Source organism: Molossus molossus, unplaced genomic scaffold, assembly GCF_014108415.1.
Source record: "Molossus molossus isolate mMolMol1 unplaced genomic scaffold, mMolMol1.p scaffold_m16_p_7, whole genome shotgun sequence".
In the NCBI taxonomy this organism is placed as follows: domain Eukaryota; kingdom Metazoa; phylum Chordata; class Mammalia; order Chiroptera; family Molossidae; genus Molossus; species Molossus molossus.
In genome coordinates, this window is record NW_023425401.1 from 17,572,627 (window position 1) to 17,596,145 (window position 23,519).

Consider the following 23,519-nt stretch of genomic DNA (forward strand, 5'->3'; position numbering starts at 1 on the left):
GTAGAAGGTTCTGGATATTAAAAGAAACAGATAAATTAGTGCAGTACAGTTTTATTTCTCTGCCTGGCTTGTGGATTGGTACACACACCAGGGTTTGGAAGTTGTTGTAATTTTTCCCCTCTGCCTTATTTTTACTTTGAGTCCAGCTGGAATTTGGGGGTTCACTGGGTGAATCCCAGCCCATGCTGATGCTGCCTGCAGCTCTCTTCCCAGCAGCCCCATCGTCAGGGGTCCCCAGACTCAGCCTTCCAGCCTGTGGTCAAGGACAGATACCCAGGAGAGGTCCTCGATCCCGATAGTGAAGGCTCTTTCCATTATTGCCAGAAGTCCCCGCCATCTGAGCTGCCACCCTGCCCTTGCCGTCCGTTGTTGCTGTGTTCTTGTGTAGAACTGAGTTATGTTTTAATGCTGGAGGCCTATGCCAAGTGGAGTTCGAAACTGGGAGTGAGACCCTGACCTTGAACGTCTGCTATGAGCGCTATCTTAGTTCTGTCTCGTTTTGTCAGCTCGCGGAGTCTGACCTGAGCGACGGTGGCGAAGCATCGTTGGCGAGTGAGGACGACGACGATGAGGAGGAAAAGGCCACACCTGGGAGCAGCAGGCCCAGAAGAAGCAGCTTTGGTCTTCGCGTAGCCTTGCAGTTCCCCACCAAGAAACTGACCAAAACAGCCGATAAAAAGAATTCTTCTGAGCCACTGTTTTCCGGCTCACGCTTACAGGACAGTAAAAAAGCCATGCTTGGGAGAAAGAAAAGCTGCCGGCAGGGGAAGGAAAGGGAGGATTCTGCCTCGGAGCCTGAGGATGACTCCAGGGACGAGGCCCAGGAGAGCTCGGATGCGCTGCTGAAAAGGACCATGAACATCAAGGAGAACAAGGCCATGGTAAGGCCCGGGTGGGCACCCGGGAGCCGGCACAGGGCCCTCCCAGCCCTGCCCGGCTCGCAGACTGCGCCCTTCCAGCTCTGCGCTGGTGTCTCTTGGGAAATGCGCTCTGGGGACTGTGTGTCCTTTCTTTTATCCTGAACCCCTAGCAATTATTACCTGATAGCCCTGGTTTGGGAATAGAAAGAGACTCCCAGCACCATTTTTAGCCCCCTGTCGGGTGCCGTGAACTAATGCTGCTTATCGGGCGGAGTTCTAACTCTGTAGTGGTTTGGAGCTGAGAGCAGCTGGCCCCCTGGCCTGTTCCCAGCACAGGAAGCTGCAAATAAGATGCTGGGAGCCCACTTAAGAGCTGCAGTGTGCAGGTGAGGCAGGTATCGCGTTGCAACCCACAAGCCCTTCTGGATGACCTGCTGTGGTTTCAAGACATGATCTGAAGGAGTGAAACAGGTCTAGGCATTAAAACAGACAACTTTGGTCCTGACCAGTTTGGCTCAGCAGTTAGAGCGTTGGTCCGCGGACCAGAGAGTCCTGGGTTCGATTTCTGCTAAGGGCACGTACCTCGGTTGCAGTTTATCCTTGGCCCCGGTTGGGGTTGTGCGGGTGGCAACCAACCGATGTGTCTCTCTCATGTCGATGGTTTTCTCTCTCTTCTTCCTCTCTCCCTCCCGCTCTATCTGAAGATAAATGCAAAAATATCCTTGGGTGAGGATAAAAACACACACAAAAAAACAACTTTAAAATGGCTTTCCTCGAATAATTAATGGAACAAGGTGAAATCTGATGTATTTTTTCTGTACGTGGTCAATAAATGTTAGCATCATAATTCTGTATATACAGAATTTTAAAAAAATCTACCACTCATCATCACTTTTAGCATTTTGGTATTTGTTTTCCTTTAATGTTTTCTTTTTAAAAAGAGTCATGTAATGAGACTGTATATACAATATTTTATGTCTGATGAGTTACTTAAGAAAATATAAAGCTTACTTTTGGATGAAATTTATCCTAGAACACATTTGTGCTTATTATCAGCTAATGGAAAATTTAACACTGTGTCTGCATCTTTAAAATAGGAACTGCGTTCTTCATGATCTTTTAGTGACACCTGTCCCTTTGTATAAATCTATAACTAAAAAGAATCCTAATGAAATTGCATGGTTTGCATATTAACGGCTATTACTTGGTGGTGTTAGGTGTTTATTTGGAAATATTTTCGAAAATTATTTTCATTGATGAGAACTTAACCAACTTAGTTTTGGGGAGCTCTAAATGACTGTCAGAATAATCTGGTACAATCTCTTATGTTTTGAACATCATGTTATGATGAAACTTGATTCAAATGCAAACAGTGTTCCAGGGTCACACTGCTAATTAGTGACCCAGTCAGGATTCTAACCTGGGGCTCCAGGTCTTGGTCATTCCAGGACAGTTTTCAACTTGTCATGCTCTTATACATAAGGAATGGGCATCAATTCTATTCCTATGGATGATGATACCAGCATCTCACCTCCGGAGATGAAAATCTTTACACATGAGGTTCAAGTGGTAACTGGGGGCTCTTATGTAAACTACATTGGTCAAGTTTCTCATGGCTGCAGAACTGAAGACTTGTGATAAAGGTGTTAGATGAACGAGACTTGGGAATACTTATGTACGATCCTTTCTTTGTTCCAAACTTCAGCTTGCTCAGTTGTTGGCAGAATTGAACTCAATGCCAGATTTGTTCCCAGTACGAACCCCGAACTCGGCTTCTGTAAGTGGCACCCCTTATGATTGTTTATTCCGGTACTGATGCACCTAACCGATCGCCAGGTGGCTTGTATTGCAGAGGGCACCCAGCTGCCATGTCTGTGCTCTTTCAGAAGAAGAAAACCATGCGGCGGGCCTTCTCGGAGGGGCAGATCACCAGGCGCATGAACCCCACCCGGAGCGCGCGGCCGCCCGAGAAGTTTGCTCTGGAGAACTTCACTGTCTCCGCGGCCAAGTTTGCAGAAGAGTTTTACAGCTTCAGAAGAAGGAAGACGATCAGTGGGGTACTTTCTGACCGTAGTAAACAAATGGGTCTTAGTCTGACATCAGCATTCATCACAGTCACTGCAGGCCTTGTTCAACGTGCCCCATAGGTCTGCAGCAGCTGAGGACTTTCCTTTTCATACATTCCCCGGTGGTGCTGGTGCTCCTGGGACCACCCTTTGAGAAGAAGCCCTGGTCTAAGCGTAGGCCCCGGGGAGAGGCCTCTCAGCCCCACGGAGGAGCAAAGCAGCTCAGTGGTTAGGAGCCCCAGCTTGCTCTCCAGGGGAGGAATACAGGCCTGTCAGCGGCTCTAGTCAGCTTTGTGGCTTGGCTTTGGGGGGTAGAGAGATTCCTCTGAGCCTCTGTTTTGGCAACGAGGCATTTCAGGTGCCTTCAGTCAGGAGGGAGAAACTCTGGACTCTTCCCGTTTGTGGGTTTGGTTATTCGTGGTGGTTCAGGTCCTGCCCTGAGAGTGGACAGCAGGTGCCGTGTATGGGCCAGGTAACACCCGAGCCTCGCATTGGTGCCCTGTCCCCGTGCCGTGAAGGACCCTTGGCACTGTGGCAGGAGCTCAATAAATGACTCAGTGAAGGAATGATTTCAGGAAAATAGAAGAGGGACTTAATTAACACTAATTAATGGTGGTCGAACTCTGAGAGTTTAAAATTTTAAAAAAAATTGTTAACCGCTCAGAACTTCTGATGACAGTTCCGTTTTGTCTCCTCTGGCAGGGGCGATGCCAGGGGCACAGGCGGCGTCACCGGATGTCTTCTTTTCGGCCCGTGGAGGATATCACCGAAGAGGACTTAGAAAATGTTGCCGTGACTGTTCGCGATAAAATCTACGATAAAGTTCTGGTAAGTCCCACGATCACTGGGACTCCAGGGCACTAGTATTGCTTGTGAACTGTGTGTGGCCCCACCCCGGGGCCACCCCCGGGCGAGTGGGCTCTGCGTTGGGCCCGCAGGAACGGGAAGGGGAGGCAGCTTGCTGCGGGAATTCTCATCGGGAGAGGTTTCCGTGGGGCCGCAGGCGGCTCATGTAGGAAAACATTTATTATTGTAACAGTTGAAATATTTGTGTACTTTCTAGTTACTGTAACCATTGGAGCCGCGGTTGAGCCGCGGTTTGAGAGATGGTTGGTGGGAGGCGGGTACAAGGTCTTTCCGACAGTGGTTTGGAGGGCAGCTTTGCAGAGGTGCCAGCTGAGGAGTGGGATCGGGAGGGGCAGCCGTCTTCAGGTAGTATTCAACTGTTCTTCATTGCCAGCCTTTTAAAACCGGGAGGTTTTTATACTGAGAACATCCAGATCACCAGGAACCCGGGCCACTGCCACTCTGTCACCCTGCATGGGCTGCCCCCCTCCTGTGTACCAGGCTCCTGAGGGTGCCATGGTTTCCTTCCGAGAAACACTACTGCCCACCTCGGAGGGGGGCTTTGTGCACGTCACGGCCTCGTGGGCATCACCGCCTTCTCCCCTCAGGGTAACACGTGCCATCAGTGTCGGCAGAAGACCATCGACACCAAGACGGTGTGTCGGAACCAGAGCTGTGGCGGGGTGCGGGGCCAGTTCTGTGGGCCATGCCTGCGGAACCGCTATGGGGAGGACGTGCGGTCAGCACTGCTGGACCCGGTAGGAGCCGCGTGCACACTTGTCATGGAACGTGTTGGCAGAGGGAAGCCTGCAGGTTGGGCTCCCGGGCCCTTTGCCGGAGCTCTGCAGAGCCCTCAATCCTCTGTCCCCCTTCTGCAGCTTAAGCACCATCAGCTGGTCAGGGCAGCAGACCAGATGCACTGGGTTTTCCGGGGCCAGCCAGGCGTTCTTACAGTCGTCAGGTTCATCCAGGTGCTGCTTTCTGTGCCCAGCACTGCCCTAAGGTCTCACATCTGTGAATGCAGTTTACTTTATGTCACTTGTTATTAACTCATTTGCCCTTAGGAAGTAGGAATATAACCTCCCTAAGGTTCCGCTTTTCTGTACAATGAGAGTAGTAGCATGGTTAGTAAGTATGACCTTGAACCCGGGCATTCTGTGCTCTTACACAGCCGTCAGAGGGGTAGATGTACCGTCCCCAACTTGCAGGTGACTGTAAACTGCCACGGGTTATGTGATTTAATGACAGTCACACAAATGGGGAGTGGAAAAACTAATCTTACCCTCCACTCTCACTGACCTTCTAGAAACCCCTGCTCCTGAAACCGGGCTGACTTCCTGGGTGTGTGAGCCTGGGCCTTACACTTGATCCAATACTCTGACATTCTCCACAGTTTCGAGCAGGTGTCTGTCTGCTAGTTATGTTAACTGGTCCTGCCTAAAACCAACATGTTTCAGTGTTTCTCCATGTGTGACTTTGGGTGATCGGCTTTCTGGGCCTTTTGAAACCCCTAAGAGGAAGGAGACAGGTCAGCTAACCCCTCCACCCCCCCGGGACACATGAAAAGGGAACACGTGATTAAAGACTGGAGGAGAGGGCAGCTGAACCGGGCTTGATAACACGGGAATTTCTGCTGCTCTCCCTCCCAGGAGTGGGTATGCCCTCCCTGCCGTGGGATCTGCAATTGCAGTTACTGTCGGAAGCGTGACGGCCGCTGCGCCACAGGGATCCTCATTCATCTGGCCAAGTTTTACGGTTATAATAACGTCAAGGAGTATCTGGAGAGGTGAGTCTCACAAATCAAAACAGGTCGTAATCCTGGGTCCAGCGGGCAGCTCCTCCAGGCTGATTCTTCCAAACTACCTTGAGTGCCACCCATTCTGTATCTCTCTGCACTGGAAAGACTCGGGGCTGACGGTTTCCCTGTTAGGAGAGTCCTCTCCTGGGAGGATTTTCAGCTTGGGACTGCGTGTATCCAGTTTCCCCTTATGGCACAAAGCAGAAATGGAGCATACAGGGCAGGCTGAGGGCCAGAGAGGAGAGCTTTGAGCAGGAGGTGGAATTGTGGTCCACAGCAAACTCGGAAACAGTTTCAGAAGGGGACAAGGCCTAGCTGGGGCCTGCCCAAACACCAGAAAAGTCCAGTTTGGGCCTTGTACTCACAGGGCTGCTGAGCCTAGAATGCTACTTTGCCTTTTCCTCCCTCCCATTAACTGCTTATCATGTCCCATCTTTTCTCAGCTTACAAAAGCAGCTGGTGGAAGACAATTAGAAAGAAGAGCCAGCTCACCTTTGCGTACTCAGCGCGACACGCCCTACGTACCATTTGTGCCTAAGATGTCTTACAGTTGTGTTTTTATACAGAAATTCTTTGTAGATCTAAATACTATTTTTTTTAAGATTGTTTATATGCGTACAAAGATTTCTCAGGAAGACAGCTGAGGAATCTCTATCCCTGTACACGCAGGACTGTTTGAATTGTTACAAGTATCTGCAGATGGTTATAAAGCACAGTTTAAGTTCAGATTAGTCCCAGAGGAAACATTGCATAAGTAGCTCTTGCCTTTGACACTGTTTGATTATAGATGCTGCCTTGATCCATTACCTCCCAAACAGTCCCTCTAGGTCAAGTTGTTACAGGGGTTCCATCCCCTTTAATTTACCTTATTTTGATCATAGTTCAAACCACATACTTGAACCTACTCTGGGTGATTGACGATTTATATTGAAGAATGTTCCCCTAAATTACAAAGTGTAACTAACCACAGGTGGAAGTACTAGCGTTTTCTTGTTTATTAAAACTTGAATGAACAAAACGTGGACGGTCCCGTTACCCACACTGGAGGCCGCAGTGTCCACCTCTCCATTTGGGACTACCTGGGGCCCGTCGCTTCTGTATTTTCAAAGCCTGTAAGAATTTTTAATTTAAAAAGATTTTGTTTAGTATCTTACAAGAACTAAAATCCTACTTGCTGACCAGGAGACTTCAACCCCATTGTTTTCGAGGTTGTCTTTTCCTTGGAGCCTTGATGACAATGGGAGTCTCCTTCCTGTGCTGTGGGATGAGTCCTGGGGGAAGCTAAAATGAGAACACATTCTGACTAGGTTTCCAGTCTGTCTACATTTGCTTCTTTCCCATCTTTACTTTTTAAGGATGATGTGTAAAAAAAAAAAAAAATTAATGCAGTTCCTTAAAAGTCACAGAAGCTGGAATGTTTTGTGCCTCTCAGTAGAGTAAATTGGCATGCATGAGAACAGTGCGGTGACAGAAGTCCTCGCTGTGTTCCGGCGGAGGAACGAGCCCCACCTACGCCTCCAGCAGCAGAGCCACGCCTGCCAGGACCCACTTGGCCGTCTTCTCTTGGCTCCTCAGCCGGAAGGTCCAGACGTAGTTGGGGCCCCTCATTTTGGTCTTGAACACAGGGCACGCGTAGGTGTGCTTGGTTTCCTGTCTCTCCACGGGTATGGCCTTGACGCAGATGACAGGCATCGCCGACGTCAGCTCCTTGAGATGGGCTTCGGCGATGCTCCCTGCCTGGGTGTCCCATCTCGCTCCTGCGGCAAAAACACAAGGCACGTTGGGATTGATCTCGTAACTGTCGCAGGCAATAAACGTTCGCTTTTGTCACGTTACTGCTTGTCAGTGGCTTCCTTACTGAGCTGGCCCACGCCAGCAAGGTCCGTGTGCACGTGGTAAGCAGACCATTGCTCCCGTGCCGAACACCTAAACTCTTAGGAAAAGGAAACTACGTTTGTGAAAACAGATTGCATAACAATCCAGACACACTAAAACAAACTAGTTTGCCCTCCTTAAAAAAAAAAAAGCATTTGAATGCTTATAGGGAGTGTAAGTCTCCAGGTAACCACCTGTCTCCCCACCAAGTTCAGAAACCTCATCTACATCATTGGATCTGTCTTGAAACCCTTTCTCTAGAGCCGCGGTACTCAACTTGGGGTTGAATGACCCTTTCACAGGGGTCGCCTAAGATATAACAGTAGCAAAATTACAGGTATGACGTAGCAACGGAAATTATGTCATGGTGGGGGGCACCACAACATGAGGCACTGTGTAGAGGGTCGCGGCCTGAGGAAGGTTGAGAACCGCTGCTCTAGAGTGAAAAGGAGCGTCCTGACCGACGAGGACCGCACCCCTGGCCGTGTTCTTTAGGATAAGGAGAGGTCCTGCCGAAAAAATGCATGTGGTACATTCGGACAGCACTGCACACCCCCAGGGCCCTCCCCTTCAGAGCTAGAAAGGCTTGGGGAGTCTTGCAGTACAATAGTCTGAAAAGTAGAAGAAAGATTTTGAATTGGTTATATTGAAAAGCACAACAATATAAGTTCAGTGAGGGTTTTAAATGATCCCGTGGTGTTAACAGTAGCTACATGTGCAAATTTAAGCGAGAGCCATCACCCCAAATGCCTTAAAATTTGGCTCACTTGGACACATCCTGGCGTTGAAATTTTTAAAAAGCAGGAAATGATGTAAATTCCCACTAACGTGAGTGAACGCTGAGAAACAATACACCAAGGGCAAATATAAGTTGAACCTGAGTAAAGGTCTTTCATCGAAGAACCTCACGTGTCCTCCTTGGGGCGTCTTACCTTCCATGAAGAGCCCGTGCAGATACGCGCCTTCCCTTGGGGGGTGACCGTATTCTTCCTTGGTTTTTTTGGTCACGTCAACTGTCAAGCACATTTTATCCAGTGGCCACGCGTGTTTTCGAGCCGTGGCCTGCATGACTGCTGTGGGAAGAGAAGGGACAGGAATGGTATGAAGTCGTACGGGAAGCTCCCGCAGCCACCAGCAGGCGGAGCGTGGACTCACGTGCGCTGGTCCCACTCGGTGTTCCCGCCCCTGCGTGTTGCACATGGCTGTATAAGCAACATGGGCAAACTAAGGCCTGCAGGACATGAGCTTGGGCAGGTACAGCCAGGCCCATTTGGGGAGTGCCTCTGAGGGTGCCTGGGCACTGTCGGGGCACAGGGACGCCCTGTGGGAGAGACCGGCTCTTAGCAGAAAACATTTGCTTGGAGGAACCACCTCACTCGGCTGCCCCTGGGCCGCCTCCCTCGCGCTGCTGTGCTGCCCAGAGTGTCACTTCCTCGGTCTCTCCTACACCTGTTCTGTCATGAGGCCTGGCGACCGGGGTGGAGAGCCACGCACAGGTGCAGGTCTGCTAGAAGTGGGTTCTGGGCGTCAGACTTTACCAGTTAAGAAAGACTGGGGGTTGAAGAGGCCAGAGAGCCACACCACCGCCGGAAGGGCGAGATCTTGGGTCCAGGTATCCAGCTCTCGGCATCGCAGAAGGAGGTCATTAAACCTGGTGAATGGAAGGCGGGAAGAAACCAGCTTGCTTTGAGTGGTACAGAAGTTTCCCAATAAGATGGAGTGAGTAGATTCTGGGGAAGGCTGGCGGTAGGAAAGTACACCGCTGAGAACCGGGGAAACCGTTACCTGAGCATTCACAGAGTGTTGTACCTTTAAAGGGCTAGATTTTTTTTCCAGTGGAGATTTCATACCTTACAACTGTTACCATTAGGGACAAGTTAACACTGGGGAATATGGACCATTTGTCTCCATTTACTCAACAACTGTTTAGCTCATAGTGCTGTGTGGTGACTACACTCGTGATCATGTGTCGTCTGGGCTGACAGGTGCTAACATGGGACATGGAGGACATACAGGGCGCGAGGGGGAAGGCACAGGAGGGACCGGCCGCCTGTGTCGGGAGGGGACGGCTGCTGTGATTGGTAATAGACCAGAGTTGCCAGGAAAGGCAGAGGCAGGAGAACGTGACTGGTCTTCCCACATGCAGTAATTCCCTGAGAGCAGGGGAGGTTATTACAGTTACTTGGTCTGTTGCATGTCTGCGGTTTGAGAAACGGCTGTCACACAGGTCCCCGAATCTCAGCTGCATGATGCGAGGCAGGAAGGATCTGCGGTTTACCTACGAGGAAGCTGCCTCACGGAGGCTGAGGAAAGGAATGTCCTGGATAAAATCAGGAGACGGGTGAAACCTCGAAGTGTAGGCTTCAGGGACATCACAGTCATGGGAAATGGAGCACACAGAAGACAGCCAACATAAGAGCCAGAAGAAGGTTCTCCAAGGGCGAGGGCCGCTCCAGCCAGCCCCGAGGTTTTCTGGGACCTGGTCTGGCTCAGAGTTGCAAAGGAAGCAGGGTCGAGTGAAGAATCATCCCCACAAACCACCCTGCAGGAAAGGGCTGCCTGAGATGGGTCACCCGAAGGACAGTTCCTGCTGGCTTAGAACACAGCCCTGTGCCCGGCCCCGGGTTCCAGATCGCTGGTTTAGGGAAGACATACTTGAAGATGGGTAACACAGGGAAAAGGGGAAGACCAGGGACAGCAAGGATGGAGAAAAGCTGCCTCAAAAGGTTGTAGAGGATAAATATTAACAGCCACACCACTTGCAACAAGTTTTTAAAAAGGAAATGATTACTTGTATGGCCAAGGTCATGGATTAGAAGTGATCAGGTAGGAAAAAGGGAATTAAGTTGGAAGATCTCAGGAGTGGAGAAAACTGATAAAAATGGAAGCAAAACATGAAGCAGCATAAGGTAGGATAATTTTTCAAAGCAAAAAATAAATAAAGAGTGAAACTAACATGAAAGTGGAAACAACATATGTTTACTAATACAATCCTAGAAAATCTGAGTTCCTAGATTACAAATTTGAATCTGTGCAGTCAAGGACACTCTGGGTTTCAAGAAAATTTGGCAGCAGAATAATCAGTACTATGATATATCTTAACATAAACTGAAGATAGAGAATCCCCAAGTCCAGAAAAACTTGAAGTCTTTTATAAAGGGGGAAAAAGTCACGTGAGCTTCCGATGACGCCACAGCAGCATTTGGTCAGCGGCGAGAGCAATGCTGACGAAGCCCTCCAGCAATGAATGGGTTAAATGTTTTTTCAACCAGCTCAACTGTCACGTGAGTGTAAAGAACAGATTATATGGCATGAAAAGCCACCAGCACATCTAGCAAACAAGAGAGTTGAGAAGTCAGGAAATAAAAAGAGGAATCTAAAGAAAGAAAGAAAGAAAAAAGACTCTGAAGAAGTATGTTTAAACTCCTGAGAAAGCAAAAGAAAAGTCATAAAAACAGGAAATTAGGAAACTAGGTCAAGTACCTCCTTTACCCCCCATCCCCAATATAAACATTTGGAACTGAAAACTGATTTGAGACAGTGAACATTTCAAAATGAGAGGATAAATAGCAGAAACTGAAGATATAATGAAGATCACCCAGAACTGAAAAAAAATCAACCAGAATACAGCAGATACAGGTGAAATATGAGAGTTCAGTTAGGTGAATATAATGAAGGGAACGGAGAAGGCAATATTTGGAGGAATAAGGGTTAAGCATTTTTCAGAGTGGAAATAAAAGGTGGACTCAAATTTGTAACAGCACAAAGTACCAAATAGGATACATTTTAGTTTTTTTATTTTTTTGCATTTATCTTCAGATAGAGCAGGAGGGAAAGAGGGAGGAGGAGAGAAACATCGATGCGAGAGAGACACATCAAGTGGTTGCCACCCACACAACCCCAACCAGGGCTGGGGACAAAGTGCAACTGAGGTACGTGCCCTTAGCAGGAACCAATCCCGGGACTCTGTGGTCCGTGGCCAACGCTCTAAGTGCTGAGCCAAACTAGTCAGGGCATAGGATACATTTTTAAAAGCCCACAGCTAAATACTGCAGTAAAATTGTAGGACATCAAGCGTGAAGAGAAAAAGCTTAACTTCCCAGAGAACAGATGAGCTGTGAAGGTATATTTAAGAACAGACTCGTTAACTATAATAAATGCCAGAAGACAATGGAGTTATGCCACTCAAACTCTGAAAGCAAATCATTTCCTAGAATTCTCCACATGGGGAAACTATTAATCAAGATTGAAAGCGCAGTGAAGAGACTTCAGACACAATACCACTGACTCCCACCACATCCAACAAAAGCCTGGTATGTTCTATTCTTTAACGGAAAGGAAAGGGGTTCAGAACAAAGGGGTGCAGAATGAGACGCCAGAAAAGCGACAATGAGCCGAGAAATCAATATATGTTTTTAAAGCAGAAATAATTATGGACTGTAAACAAAACCAAAAGGCTGTGTGTGGTTTAACAGAAGTTGAACTACAAGTCCAGACCGGAGGAGGCTGGTGCTCAGAGAGCCGTTAAAGTATCTACAGGAAAAGTGTTGATGACATTGTGTTAGAAAAATAAAAAGTGTGCATGTTACAATGTAAAGTGTCTCCACTAAAATAATAGGAACTGTACAGGGATAAGCACAAAATAAAGAAAACTGTTAAACCCACAGGAGTCAGGAAAGGTTGGGGGAAAAAGTCAAGAAATATAGTAATTAGAAACCACAAAATAAGATGGTGAAAATAAACCCCAAATTATTAATATAAACTTTAAGGGTAACTATAACTATTTTTGGTTGGAAATATAAAGTCAGACGGGTATGCATGGATTTGGCCAAGGCAGGGACAGGCTCTGCTTTGTCGTCCCTGCTGCCGTTGGTGGCGTGTCCACGTGCACCTGCCATTTGTGTCTCCACATGGCCACTCAGCACACACCTGAGTGCCTGGGGGGCTGTCAGCGTGCCGTCATTCGGAATTCTCACGGGACCTTCCAGTGTGTGGCTCCGAGTAGCATTCTCGTTTATGGGAGGAAGATTCGGGAAAGTGAGGGCGAGTATCTCTGTACTGAACAGTCAGGAGAAGGACGGAGAACCTTATGAAACCGTCTGTTTTGACAACCAAGGCCAAGGAGCGGCTGGAGACAATGCGTGCTCAGGGAGCTGCGATTCTCTGTCCCTGGCTAGGTGACACATCTCTGCAGTCACAGGCGCATGCGGGACAGTCGGATTGATGACATACCATACCACTTTTGCCAGGAGATGGCACTAGTAATCACTGGCTTTGGGAATGAGGGTATAGAGACTGCTGGTCAAAATGGCAGAGAAGGGAAACTGGTCCCTTCTCCGGTGACCACATGATTACAACTAAATTACAGAACCACCTGAAGACTAGCTGAACAGACTCCTACAACTAAGGACAGAAAGAAGCTACATAGAAACTGGTAGGAGGGGCAGAAATGGGAAAGGGGCTGGTCTCACACCCACGTGTGGCAGTTAAGAATCAGGAGGAGTAGCTCTGGCCGGTTTGGCTCAGCAGTTAGAGCATCGGCCTGCGGTCCAGAGAGACCCGGGTTCAGTTCCCGCTAAGGGCATGTACCTCGGTTGCAGTTTGTCCCCAGCCCTGGTTGGGTTGTGCAGAAGGCAGCCACTCGATGTGTCCCTTTCATGTCGATGATTCTCTTTCTCTCTTTTCCTCCCACTCTATCTGAACAAAAAATGGAAAAATGTCCTCGGGTGAGGATAAAAAAATCAGGAGGAGTATCTTGGCTGATGTCTCCCATGAGGAGTGAGGGGTCCCAGTCCTTCTCTGGGCTCCCAAGCCCGATGCTCCAGTGCCGGGAAGAGGGGTCCCTATAACATCTTGCTGTGAAAATCATCGGGATGTTGCCCAGGGGAGCCTGGCGGAGTCCCAGGTGCCTCCCAGAGGGCCCGCGCACAGACTTGCTGGCGGGCACGCGCGCTCTGAGCCCCGGCTGAGCAGCAGTTCGGAAGCATGGGACACACCCCAGAGGAGCGGAGGCAGGAGGGCAGCTCTCTCCAGGACCGAAGTGCCACTATTCCACATCCGAGTCTCCGTCAACCTGGCTACCAGCCCTTTATCTACCCTGGTGATTCTCTGAAACCCCCGCCCCACCCAAACCACAGCCCCGACAAACCTCTTCGAGAGACAAATCTGCACAGGCCTGGGCCTGGGCCTGAACTGTGGTCTTGCCTAAAATCTCTCAAAGGTCCACAAACCCCAAATAAGCAGCGGCCGGCCTCAACGTGCCCTATACCTCTTGCTAAGTGGCCCCAAGCCTGGCACTAGTGACACCTGGCCTCAGTTCACAGAATAACCAGCCCCAGCACAGGCAGCTACCAACCGCAGATCACTCTGTTGCTCCTACTCGGTGGCCCTGGGCTGGACACACGCAGCAGCTGACCTTGGCCTGCATCAGAGCCCCTCCCAAGAGGCCCTGGAACCAACACACCTGGTGGCCAGCTTCAGACGGTTCCAGAACTCCACCCGATTAGTGCCACAACCGACACACCCAGGGGGAGGACAGCAGGCACCAGAGCTCTGCTAAAGCAAATCCCGACGGCGGGGTCAGCCCCCACACAAGGGCTTGTCCACAGTCGGCCAGTCTGCACAGCCAGCCAGCCCGAGGGTCAGCCCCACCCACTGGTGTGCCAACAGCAATGAAAGCTCAACTCCACAGAAGGACACACAACCCGCCCAAGGACAGCCTGGAGCGCCCGGCTCGGGTGAACAGGGAGACTGTGCCACGGGGCCCGCGGGACAGCTGCCACACAAACCCGCTCTGCCGAATGCACAGAAACAAACACGGAGACCAAGACGGGGACGGACCTGTCCCAAATGAAGGAAAACAAAACTCCAGGAGAAGAACTATGTGAAAGGCAAGCAACCCACCAGACACAAAGCTCAGAGCACTGTTAGGAGACAAAGGCTGAAGACAGAGACTCTTTCGAGCAAGAAGAGAAAAGCAGTTCGTTATCTACAAGGGAGCTCCCCTGAGACAGCCCGCTGATTTCTCCACAGAACTTTCCAGGCCAGAACATATTCAAAGTGATGAAAAGCAAAGATCTACAACCAAGACTACTCTACCCAGCAAGGCTCATTTAGAATCAAAAGATGGATAAAGAGCTCCCCAGACAAGAAAAAGCTAAAGGAATTTATCATCCCCAAACCATTATTACAAGAAATGTTCAAGGGACTTTTTTAAGGAGAAAAAATAAAACGTGAAGAAAATATCACAAAGTAAAAAACATTCTCACTGATAAAGGCAAACACATGAAATCAGTGGATCAACACCCTTAAAGCTAGTAGAAAGGTTCAGAGGCCGAAGTAGGAAGATCATGGGTAATTACAATGGTACATTAAGGGATACACACAAACACACCAAAGAAGTAAAAAATATGACTAAAAAATAAACATGGAGGAGGCAAGTAAAAATGGTAGTGATTTTAAAATGTTTGAACTTAAGTGACCATCAACTTAAAATAAACTGCTATAAACATAGCTGGGTATATATGAACCACGTGGTAACCACAAACCAAAAATCCACAGGTGTTACACAAGAAATACAGAGAAAGGCATCTGCTATAGAAAATCATGAACATACAAAAGAAGAGAGCAAGAGACGAAGAACAGGAAAAACTACAAAAACAATTTAGAAAACAATAAAAAGTACATACTTAGCAATAAATAACTTTAAATATAAATGGATTAAGTGCTCCAATCAAAAGACAGGTAGATAAAGAAGCACAGCCAATGGAATATTACTAGGCCATATAAAGGAGTGAACTCTTACCGTTTGCAACAACATGGATGGACCTAGAGGGTGTTATGCTAAGTGAAATAAGTTAAAGACAAATACCATATGATTTCACCTATATGTGGAATCTAAGAAACAAAATAAATGAATAAACAAAACAGACTCATAGATCCTGAGAACTGATGGTAGCTAGATGGGGCTTAGAGGAGCTGGGTAAAAAAGGTGAAGGGTTGGCCTGGCCGGTTTGGCTCAGTGGTTGAAACATCAGCCCGTGGACCAAAGAGTCGTGGGTTCGATTCCAGTCAAGGGTACGTACCTCAGATGCAGTTCGGTCCCTGGCCCTGGTCAGGGTTGTGCAGGAGGCAACCAGTCGATGTGTCTCTCTTACACTGAAGTCTCTCTCTCTCTCTCTCTCTCTCTCTCTCTCCCTCCCTCCCACTCTATCTGAAGATAAAAAATAGAAAAATATCCTCGGGTGAGGATTATAAAAAAAAGGTGAAGGGCTTTAAAAAATCTAAATTGGTACTTACAAAATAGTCAGGGATGTAAAATACAGCCTAGGGAATATAGTTAATAATATCGATAAAACTATATATAGTGTCAGGTGGATGCAAGACCTGTTGGGGAGATCACCTCATAAGTGATACATGTCTACTATGCTGTACATCCGAAAGTCATACAATATTGAAAATCAACTGTAATTGAAATTTTGAAAAAATTAACACGAAGAACTGCAAGATGGAGAGAGGCCAGGTACTGAAAACCTAAGCCCCTGGTCAAGCAAAGTCTGAAGCTGGAACTGCCCTTGGGATTTTCAGTCATATAAGCCACTAAATTCTGTTTTACTTAAAAAATAAAAAAGGAGGAAAATGAGGGTATATTTTGACATCAGAGACAATTCATGTTGTCTTCAATGGCCATAACCACTCAACAAGGGAATTCTATCATCTATCGTTTTCACGTGACAAAATGAGAAATTTGGTCAGGTATTTTGTCCAAGATCATCAGCTAATAAGTAAGAGGCAGACTCTGAATCTTGCTCTGACCTTGACTTTTCATGGGTTTCTGCTTTGGAAGCAAAGCCACACACTAAGGAAATTCTAGTGAAACCCGTGGTAGTTCACACAGTTGACGAGCATAGTCACAAAGCACAGTCTTTACAGCTCTTCTGGGCTAATAGTCACTCAGAACAATGAACAAGCACGAGGCAGACAAGGGCCAGTGGGAGCAGGCCGGGGTAGCTTACCACTGGGCCAGGCCGTAGGTAGATGGATACGCCAGTTTGCTCCAAGTGTCCGGTACCGTGTCATAACCCAGGGCGGACTGGTGGGCTTCCACAGAAGGAGATAAGGTCAGCTCCCCCTTGCACAGAGAAAAAAGGCCACGAGTCACTATCTGCCAATGCGGGAGGCTCGCTCTGGCTCCACTCCAACTCACCTTCAAGCCAAGCTCCAACTGCTGCAGTGACCCACGGATTTCCCGGAGGAGGAGATTCATCCTCTCACATTCTTGGAAGCAAACAAGAACATAGGGGCTTCTGTTTGTGGTTTTTTGCGTGATCTCTACCATGTTGAACTCTTCTGGGAGTTTTTCCAAAATGTCATCCAAGATGTTCTTAACCTTAAATCATCAGCACACAAAGATTTAGCTCCTTTCTATTTCATTTTTGGTCACAGTGACTAAATACATCATTTTTTTTTTAGTCCCAGAATACAAACATAGTATTCCACTGCCAAGACACTTGCTAATGGATTTCAAAGATGCCCCCCACTCCCAGAGGTGGGCCGAGTGGCACTGCCAGCCCCCCAGCATCACAGTAGCCCCCTCCTCCCTCCTCCAGGTCCCTCCAGGGAGCAGCTTCTATTTGCAGTTCATTTAGTATTAACACGCAGGGAATATAAGATCTGTCATCAACTACATTTCGTTTGTATGTAAAAATACAATCAGGAAGAAGAACTCCAATATTTGGGTATATTACATTCTATAATATGTTAATTTAGTCATTTAAAATGTCACACGAACCAAGGAGGCCCTTTAAGCTTGAGCTAATTCTGGTGACTGATACTGCTCTCTGACATATCCTAAAATTTTGGGAGCAACTTGGTCAACATTTTTCACAAGGGAAGCTCTATCTTCTATAGTCGTTGCCCTGAAGAAATAAAACATTTATACACTGGAGACATGAATGGTTTTGTAGTTCTCCAATGTGCGTACTTGTTCCGTGTGAGTAGTTTCATGGAGCCGTGGAAAATCAACAAATACCTACAATGGACAAAAGACTGAGCAGGATTGCCTGTCTTCAGCCTCAGATGTCTTTCCCTCTTTTCTCCTTTTCCTTGATTTCTCAGGATTACTGCCTGTGGTTCTGACCATGTCTGCAAGTTGCTATAGCACCCTGGCAGGTAAATTGTCAGGTTCCAGAATCTTAAACTCATTTACAACAGCAGTAGAGAGTACACAGTGTCATAGAGAAATTGGGTAAAAGAATGGCTTTTGGAATCAGCTAGATTTGGTTTCCTCCACTGGCCCTTGCCAGCTGCTTGGCCTCGGGGTGTTGCCTAGGGTTACCTCTGACACAGCGTCCTGATACTACTCAGCGCTTCCTCTAGTGCCCAGCAAAAGCACCCGATAGAAGGTTGTTGCTACAATCTGCCTGTTTGGGGTGTCGAGGCATCTTGACCTCATTTGCTTTGCATTTTCTGGTTTAATGATCAGTTTCGTTGTTGGAAAGACTAAAATCCAAAAACTAGATGAAAACCTCATCCATTCTGCTTCTATTCACAACTACAGCTTTTCCCACACGGGTGCATTTTTTACCTTGTTCACCCTCTTTTAAACAAATCTAACAGTCACATAGGGAAGATGTTAATATATGGGACATAACAACTTACAAAAAATTCTACAGTTCCTAAATTATGAACAAGTTTCTCAACAAATGGCCTTATTTCAAGAAATAATTGAAACAGTTCAAGAAGTAATACTGAAAGTTCCTGGGACCTTCCCATAATTCGGTCTGATGGTTACTGTGTTAACATTATATCCCTTGCTCCGCAATTCCACTTCTGAGCGTGACTATTAAGAGTGGGTCCCGCCCTGGCCAGTTTGGCTCAGCGGTTAGAGCGTCGGCCTGCGGTCCAGAGAGACCCGGGTTCAGTTCCCACTAAGGGCACGTACTTCGGTTGCAGTTTGTCCCCGGCCCTGGTTAGTCGTGCAGGTGGCAGCCACTCGATGTGTCCCTTCACGTCGATGTTTCTCTCTCTCTCTCTCCCTTCCTCTCTCTTCCTCCCACTCTATCTGTACAAAAATTGGAAATATATCCTTGGGTGAGGATAAAAAAAAAAAAAAGAGTGGGTCCCTTTGGGAGTTACCTTTGTCTTTTGACAAAAGACTATACAAATATAGTTCATGGCTGTGATATACATGATAGTGAAAAACTAGAAACAACCCAAGCATCCATCCTCCGTAGGTTAAAGCAGTGTATATTCAGATAACAGAAAACTAAACAAAATGAACCACTGGTCTATGCACAACATGGATACATCCCACAGATGTCCTGTGGAATAGAAGGAGCCAGACGTTAATGAGAGCACGCTGTATGGCTGCATGTATCTGACGTTCAAACACAGGCGAAGTGAATCTGTGCGACAGAGGTAAGCGGAGTAAGGTTACCTTTGGGCTGGAGGGGGGGAGTACTGACCAGTAAGGGGCGTGAGTATCCTTCTGGAGCATGGAAATAGTCTGTATTTTGACCTAGGTGGTCACATGGGTGTATACACCAGTAAAAACCCACTGCGTTCTACACTTCAGACTAGAGAATCTCACTATATATACATTATGCCTCAACAGCGAAGAAGAGAAAACCCTCTACCTTGTCTTCTGCGGCCTGCGCCTGCTCCTCACTGCCCAGTGCCTTCCGGGGCTGCATCTCCAGCAAGGTTCTGAAGAGAGTGTGGGCCGTCACTGTCAGGAATTCGATCTCGGCGTTTGGGTGGAGGCCGTACAGCGCGGGGCTTTCTGGAGGAAGCATCTCCTCTATGTACTGGTGGTAGCCCGAGTAGTCTAGATTAGGTGGCGCTGCAAATCCTGGTGCCAGCATAAGTTCATCTTCAACCTTCAACCACAGAGGTGAAACGGGTTATTCCAAACGAAATGGACATCACTCTTTGCTCCCTAAATGCTTTGAGAACACTGTGGTGCTCAGCCCCAGCGCACTGTAGACAGGTAGCAAGCTCTCTAAAATGTCTCATGACCCTTTCGTAATCAATCATTCTGCTCTGTGCATGGCACGAGGCTGACCTGGGGGAGGAGGCAAAGGAACAACTTGAAGCCTATGCCTAAGAAGACTTGGTCTGCAGTGTGCTTAGGGCGACGTTATCCAGCCACACACATGGAGCCATCCTATTGACTTGTCACCTTGTCACATGCTTCAAGTTCGAGATTTTCCGAAACATCCCCATTTTGCAGAGAGGAACTGACACGGATGCTTGGTCTTAATCCTAATTCTGAATTCATTTTAGTATGACTGTATAGCCTATGCTTTCGCAGTGAACACACTTTCATAGTACTGCTTCAAATTATGTTACATGTGAATTTTATAAACATGCATAATTATATGTGCATATATTGAAAAGTGTGTGTGTGTGTGTATAAGTAGCATCTTTATAAAGCAGTATATAATAAGAGTCAAATCAATGCTAACTCGCCATGACTTTGAGCTACTCAGAGCAAAGTCTGCTCACCTAAAGCTCCATAGACCCCAGGACAGTTGCTGGCACATGCTGGTGCTCAATGCAGAGCTGCCTAATGACGGACAGGCTGGAGTCATAAGGCATTTAGCACGCCCATCGCTTCATTATGGCTGAGGGGAGACTCTCCATGTAGACGAATGTTCTTCACCAGGGCAGTGGGGGCAGCAACACTAAACCTAATTATTCAAAGGCTGCTCTTCAAAATGTAACAAAAGCATTTATGGGCCTGAGTCTCTGACCAACCATAAACAGAGTCAATCAAGTGCTTATAATTTTCTGGTGTAATTTCAGATTTTTTTTTCCTGGTTCTTTAGTTCCCAGGGGCCATTATACCTCTGTTTCAATTTTCCTAGTCTCTCTTGCTATAAATTCTATATGTACTTTTAAATGTTCAGGGGCGATGCTACTTTAATAAAAAGCTATCACCTAAAAATATGTAGTTATTTTATGCCTAAATTTTCTAAATCATTTTCCGAATTTGGGGTTTGTCTCTCTAAGTGTGTATGTGATGCCATCTGGTCTCCTCACCATTACCTGAAGATAAAGCGAATCTTCACAAATTCTTATTCAATAGTATGTACGGATCATCTGGTATAACCCAAACAAGCCTCAGAAATATAAAGATTCATACAGCCCTGGCTGGGTGGCTCGGTTCATTGGAGCATCATCCTGTGCACCAAAACGTTGCAGGTTTGATTCCTGCAACCTAGGTCCTGCACATACCTAGGTTGCAGGTTCAATCCCTGGTTGGGGCATGTATGGGAGGTAACCGATCAATGTTTCTTGTTCACATTGATGTTTCTCTCTCTCTCTGAAATTAAAACAACAACAACAGCAAACAAACATATATCCTGGGGGAGGATTAAAAACAAAACTTTTCATACAGCCCAGTTTTTAAGGAACTCAATCTAATGAGGGACAAAATAAGTGACTTTCTCCACAGCCATGTCAAGGGTGAGTAATGGCACTCTGTCCCTTCCTTCTCAAACCTGCAGTCCCAGATTTCCAGACAGCCTCTGTGCTTAGAGACGACTCTCGGTTGCTGCCTGGAATTCCAAAAGGCATTTTAAATATTGGAGTCAGCATTTCTATTTTGATTTTGTACTGGACAAATTTCCAAGTTTAGACTTTCAGATGGCCAGAAACAGTAATCTTAGCCCAATGCAAGAGCAACCTGGACTATCTTACCACCAATATCTATTACTGTGGTTTGTTTTATTCATTCATTCCCATTTTCTTTCTTTTTTTTTTTTTTTATCCTCACCCGAGGACATTTTTCCATTTTTTGTTCAGATAGAGTGGGAGGGAGAGAGAGGAAGAGAGACAGAGAGAGACATCGATATGAAAGGGACACATCGAGTGGCTGCCACCCACATGACCAACCAGGGCGGGGGACGAACCGCAACGGAGGTACGTGCCCTTAGCGGGAACCGAACCCCGGTCTCTCCGGACTGCAGGCCGATGCTCTAACCGCTGAGCCAAACTGGCCAGGGCCATTCCCATTTTCTATTATTTCACATTTAAATATCAGAATAATCAAAATTAAATTCCACCTGACTCAGGGTGACCAAAACAAAACTGTGAAGGCTATGTGGACTCATAGTATTAGTCTATGAGAGATAAAATTAGCCAAAATAAAAAATGGGCACAAAATATGAATAATAAAGCCAAAATTTGGAATAAACATTACTAAACTGAACTTCATTCCCTACAAACAAGGACTTGGGTCTTCCCTGTTAATGCTCACTAGACAGTTGAAAGGAATTTTAAGAGCCACAGTTACATTATCCTTTAATAAAGACCAAATATAAAAAATGGTTTCAAGCACAGAAACTAGCCACAAAGGGGAACCACTGAGAAACGTGAACGTGCTCTGGTGTAGGACGTTTGTCTGCGTGTGCGCCTGCAGCGGGGCTGTACCTGTCCACGCCTTCTGGAAGGTGATCATGCAGCCTTCACAAACACGCCAAGAATGCCTTTTCTATGTCAGGCGATGAGCAAAGTGACGGAAAAGAGCAAACTCAAAGGAAAAGGCTTGCGTTTTCTAGTCAGACGGGCCTGGCTCGGGTCCCACCCCTGAGTGGTTTGGTAGTATTTCTTAAAATGACAGTTTATCTGAGTTTTGATCTTTGTCAGTAAGATGAGGCTCACACCAGGAATCCAAGGAGCCGGCTGTGAGAATTTAACGACCAGGTATGCAAATAGCTAGGCCCGCAGCAGCTTCTATAAATGTTAGTTTGGGTCCTCCCTGGGCCGTAGGAACAGACAGGATGATCTCCTGTACATCCTGATTTTCTGGAAGGCAAAGGAGGACTTGAGAAATGTCCGACTGAATTCCTACTATGGTGTCAGACAAGTAAAGACCGAAAGCAAGGCTGGGTTCAGACAGGGACCGGAGTTCTCCTGCTGCTGCGAGAAGTCGGCAGGATTTCATGCTCAGGGAGCTCTGTGAAGCCTGCTTCAGTCCAGGCCTTCTGCCTTCCCTTCAAGGGTGTTCACGAAGAGCTGCTTCTTGCGAACGGGGCCAGAGCCATCACACTGTCCGCACTGTGCAAGTGACATCTGTCTTGCATTTGGGGGAGGGCAGTTTGAAAGGCTGTTATGCCTCAAAGAGTCAACAGTTCTAAGTAGACATTTCTCCAGAGGAGATACACACATGGCCAAGAAGCACAGGAGAAGATGCTTAACATCATTAGTCTTTAGGGAAATGCAAATCCAAACCACAGTGCGATACACTTCACACCCACAGGACGGCTAAGGTAAAAAAAGGGACAATAAAAGTGCTGGCAAGTATGTGGAGAGAACAGAATCCTCAGACATTGCTGGAACTACAAAATGGTGCAGCCACTTTGGAAAAACAGTTTGGCAGTTCCTTAAAATGTTAAACATAGAGTTACCCTATGATCCAACAACTGTACTTCTAGGTGTATACCCAAGGGGAAGGGATATGTATGTCCACACATACACTTGTACATGAATGTTCATAGCAGCATTATTCATAATAGCCCAAAGTGGAAACACACATGTCCATCAACTGATGAGTGGATAAATAAAATGCAGTGTTTCCATACAATGGAATATTAATTGTCCATTAAAAGGATGTACTAATACATGACATCACCCAGCTGAACCTTGAAAACATTACGCTAAGTGAAAGATATCTGACGAAAAGGCCACATATTGTATAAGTCCATTTATATGACATGTGCAGTATAGACACATCTATAGAAACAGAAAGTAGATGAGTGTTTGCCTGGCGTTGGGGAGTGGGGGATGTTGAGAAGGACAGGATGGTGATTGACTGCTAATGGGTACAGGGTTTCTTTTGGGGTGATGACGATGTTCTGAAGTAGATTGTGGTGATGGTTGCACAACTGTGAATATACTGAAATCCTTTGGATTGTTCAATTTAAATTGGTAAATTTTAGGGCATGTGAATTGAATTGCAATAAAGCTATTTTTTAAAAAAAGAATCTATAGAATTGTGCTCAAGGAGAATGAGCCTCCACAGCCTGCAAAAAATAACCAAGGACTAGAAGTCAGCTTTGCAGAAATGGT

General features: G+C 46.9%; 2 protein-coding genes across 3 annotated transcripts in view; one reads left to right on the forward strand and one right to left on the reverse strand.

Annotated features, from left to right (window-relative positions):
- CDCA7L (cell division cycle associated 7 like) overlaps positions 1 to 6,969 on the forward strand; it is a 40,350-nt gene extending 33,381 nt beyond the window's left edge. For both annotated transcript variants that reach the window (XM_036246719.1, XM_036246721.1), the window contains exons 4-10: positions 507 to 881; positions 2,566 to 2,637; positions 2,747 to 2,917; positions 3,629 to 3,754; positions 4,381 to 4,530; positions 5,422 to 5,558; positions 6,014 to 6,969. In XM_036246719.1, coding sequence (XP_036102612.1) covers positions 507 to 881; positions 2,566 to 2,637; positions 2,747 to 2,917; positions 3,629 to 3,754; positions 4,381 to 4,530; positions 5,422 to 5,558; positions 6,014 to 6,044 — 1,062 coding nt within the window. In that variant the 3' untranslated portion in view covers positions 6,045 to 6,969. The remainder of the gene's footprint in view (positions 1 to 506; positions 882 to 2,565; positions 2,638 to 2,746; positions 2,918 to 3,628; positions 3,755 to 4,380; positions 4,531 to 5,421; positions 5,559 to 6,013) is intronic.
- A 110-nt stretch (positions 6,970 to 7,079) lies between these two features.
- The window catches only part of DNAH11 (dynein axonemal heavy chain 11), a 293,033-nt gene continuing 276,593 nt past the window's right edge, over positions 7,080 to 23,519 (reverse strand). The window contains 6 exon segments of the mRNA XM_036246718.1: positions 7,080 to 7,327; positions 8,378 to 8,518; positions 8,984 to 9,096; positions 16,460 to 16,575; positions 16,651 to 16,833; positions 19,082 to 19,324. Of these exon segments, the coding sequence (XP_036102611.1) occupies positions 7,080 to 7,327; positions 8,378 to 8,518; positions 8,984 to 9,096; positions 16,460 to 16,575; positions 16,651 to 16,833; positions 19,082 to 19,324 (1,044 nt within the window).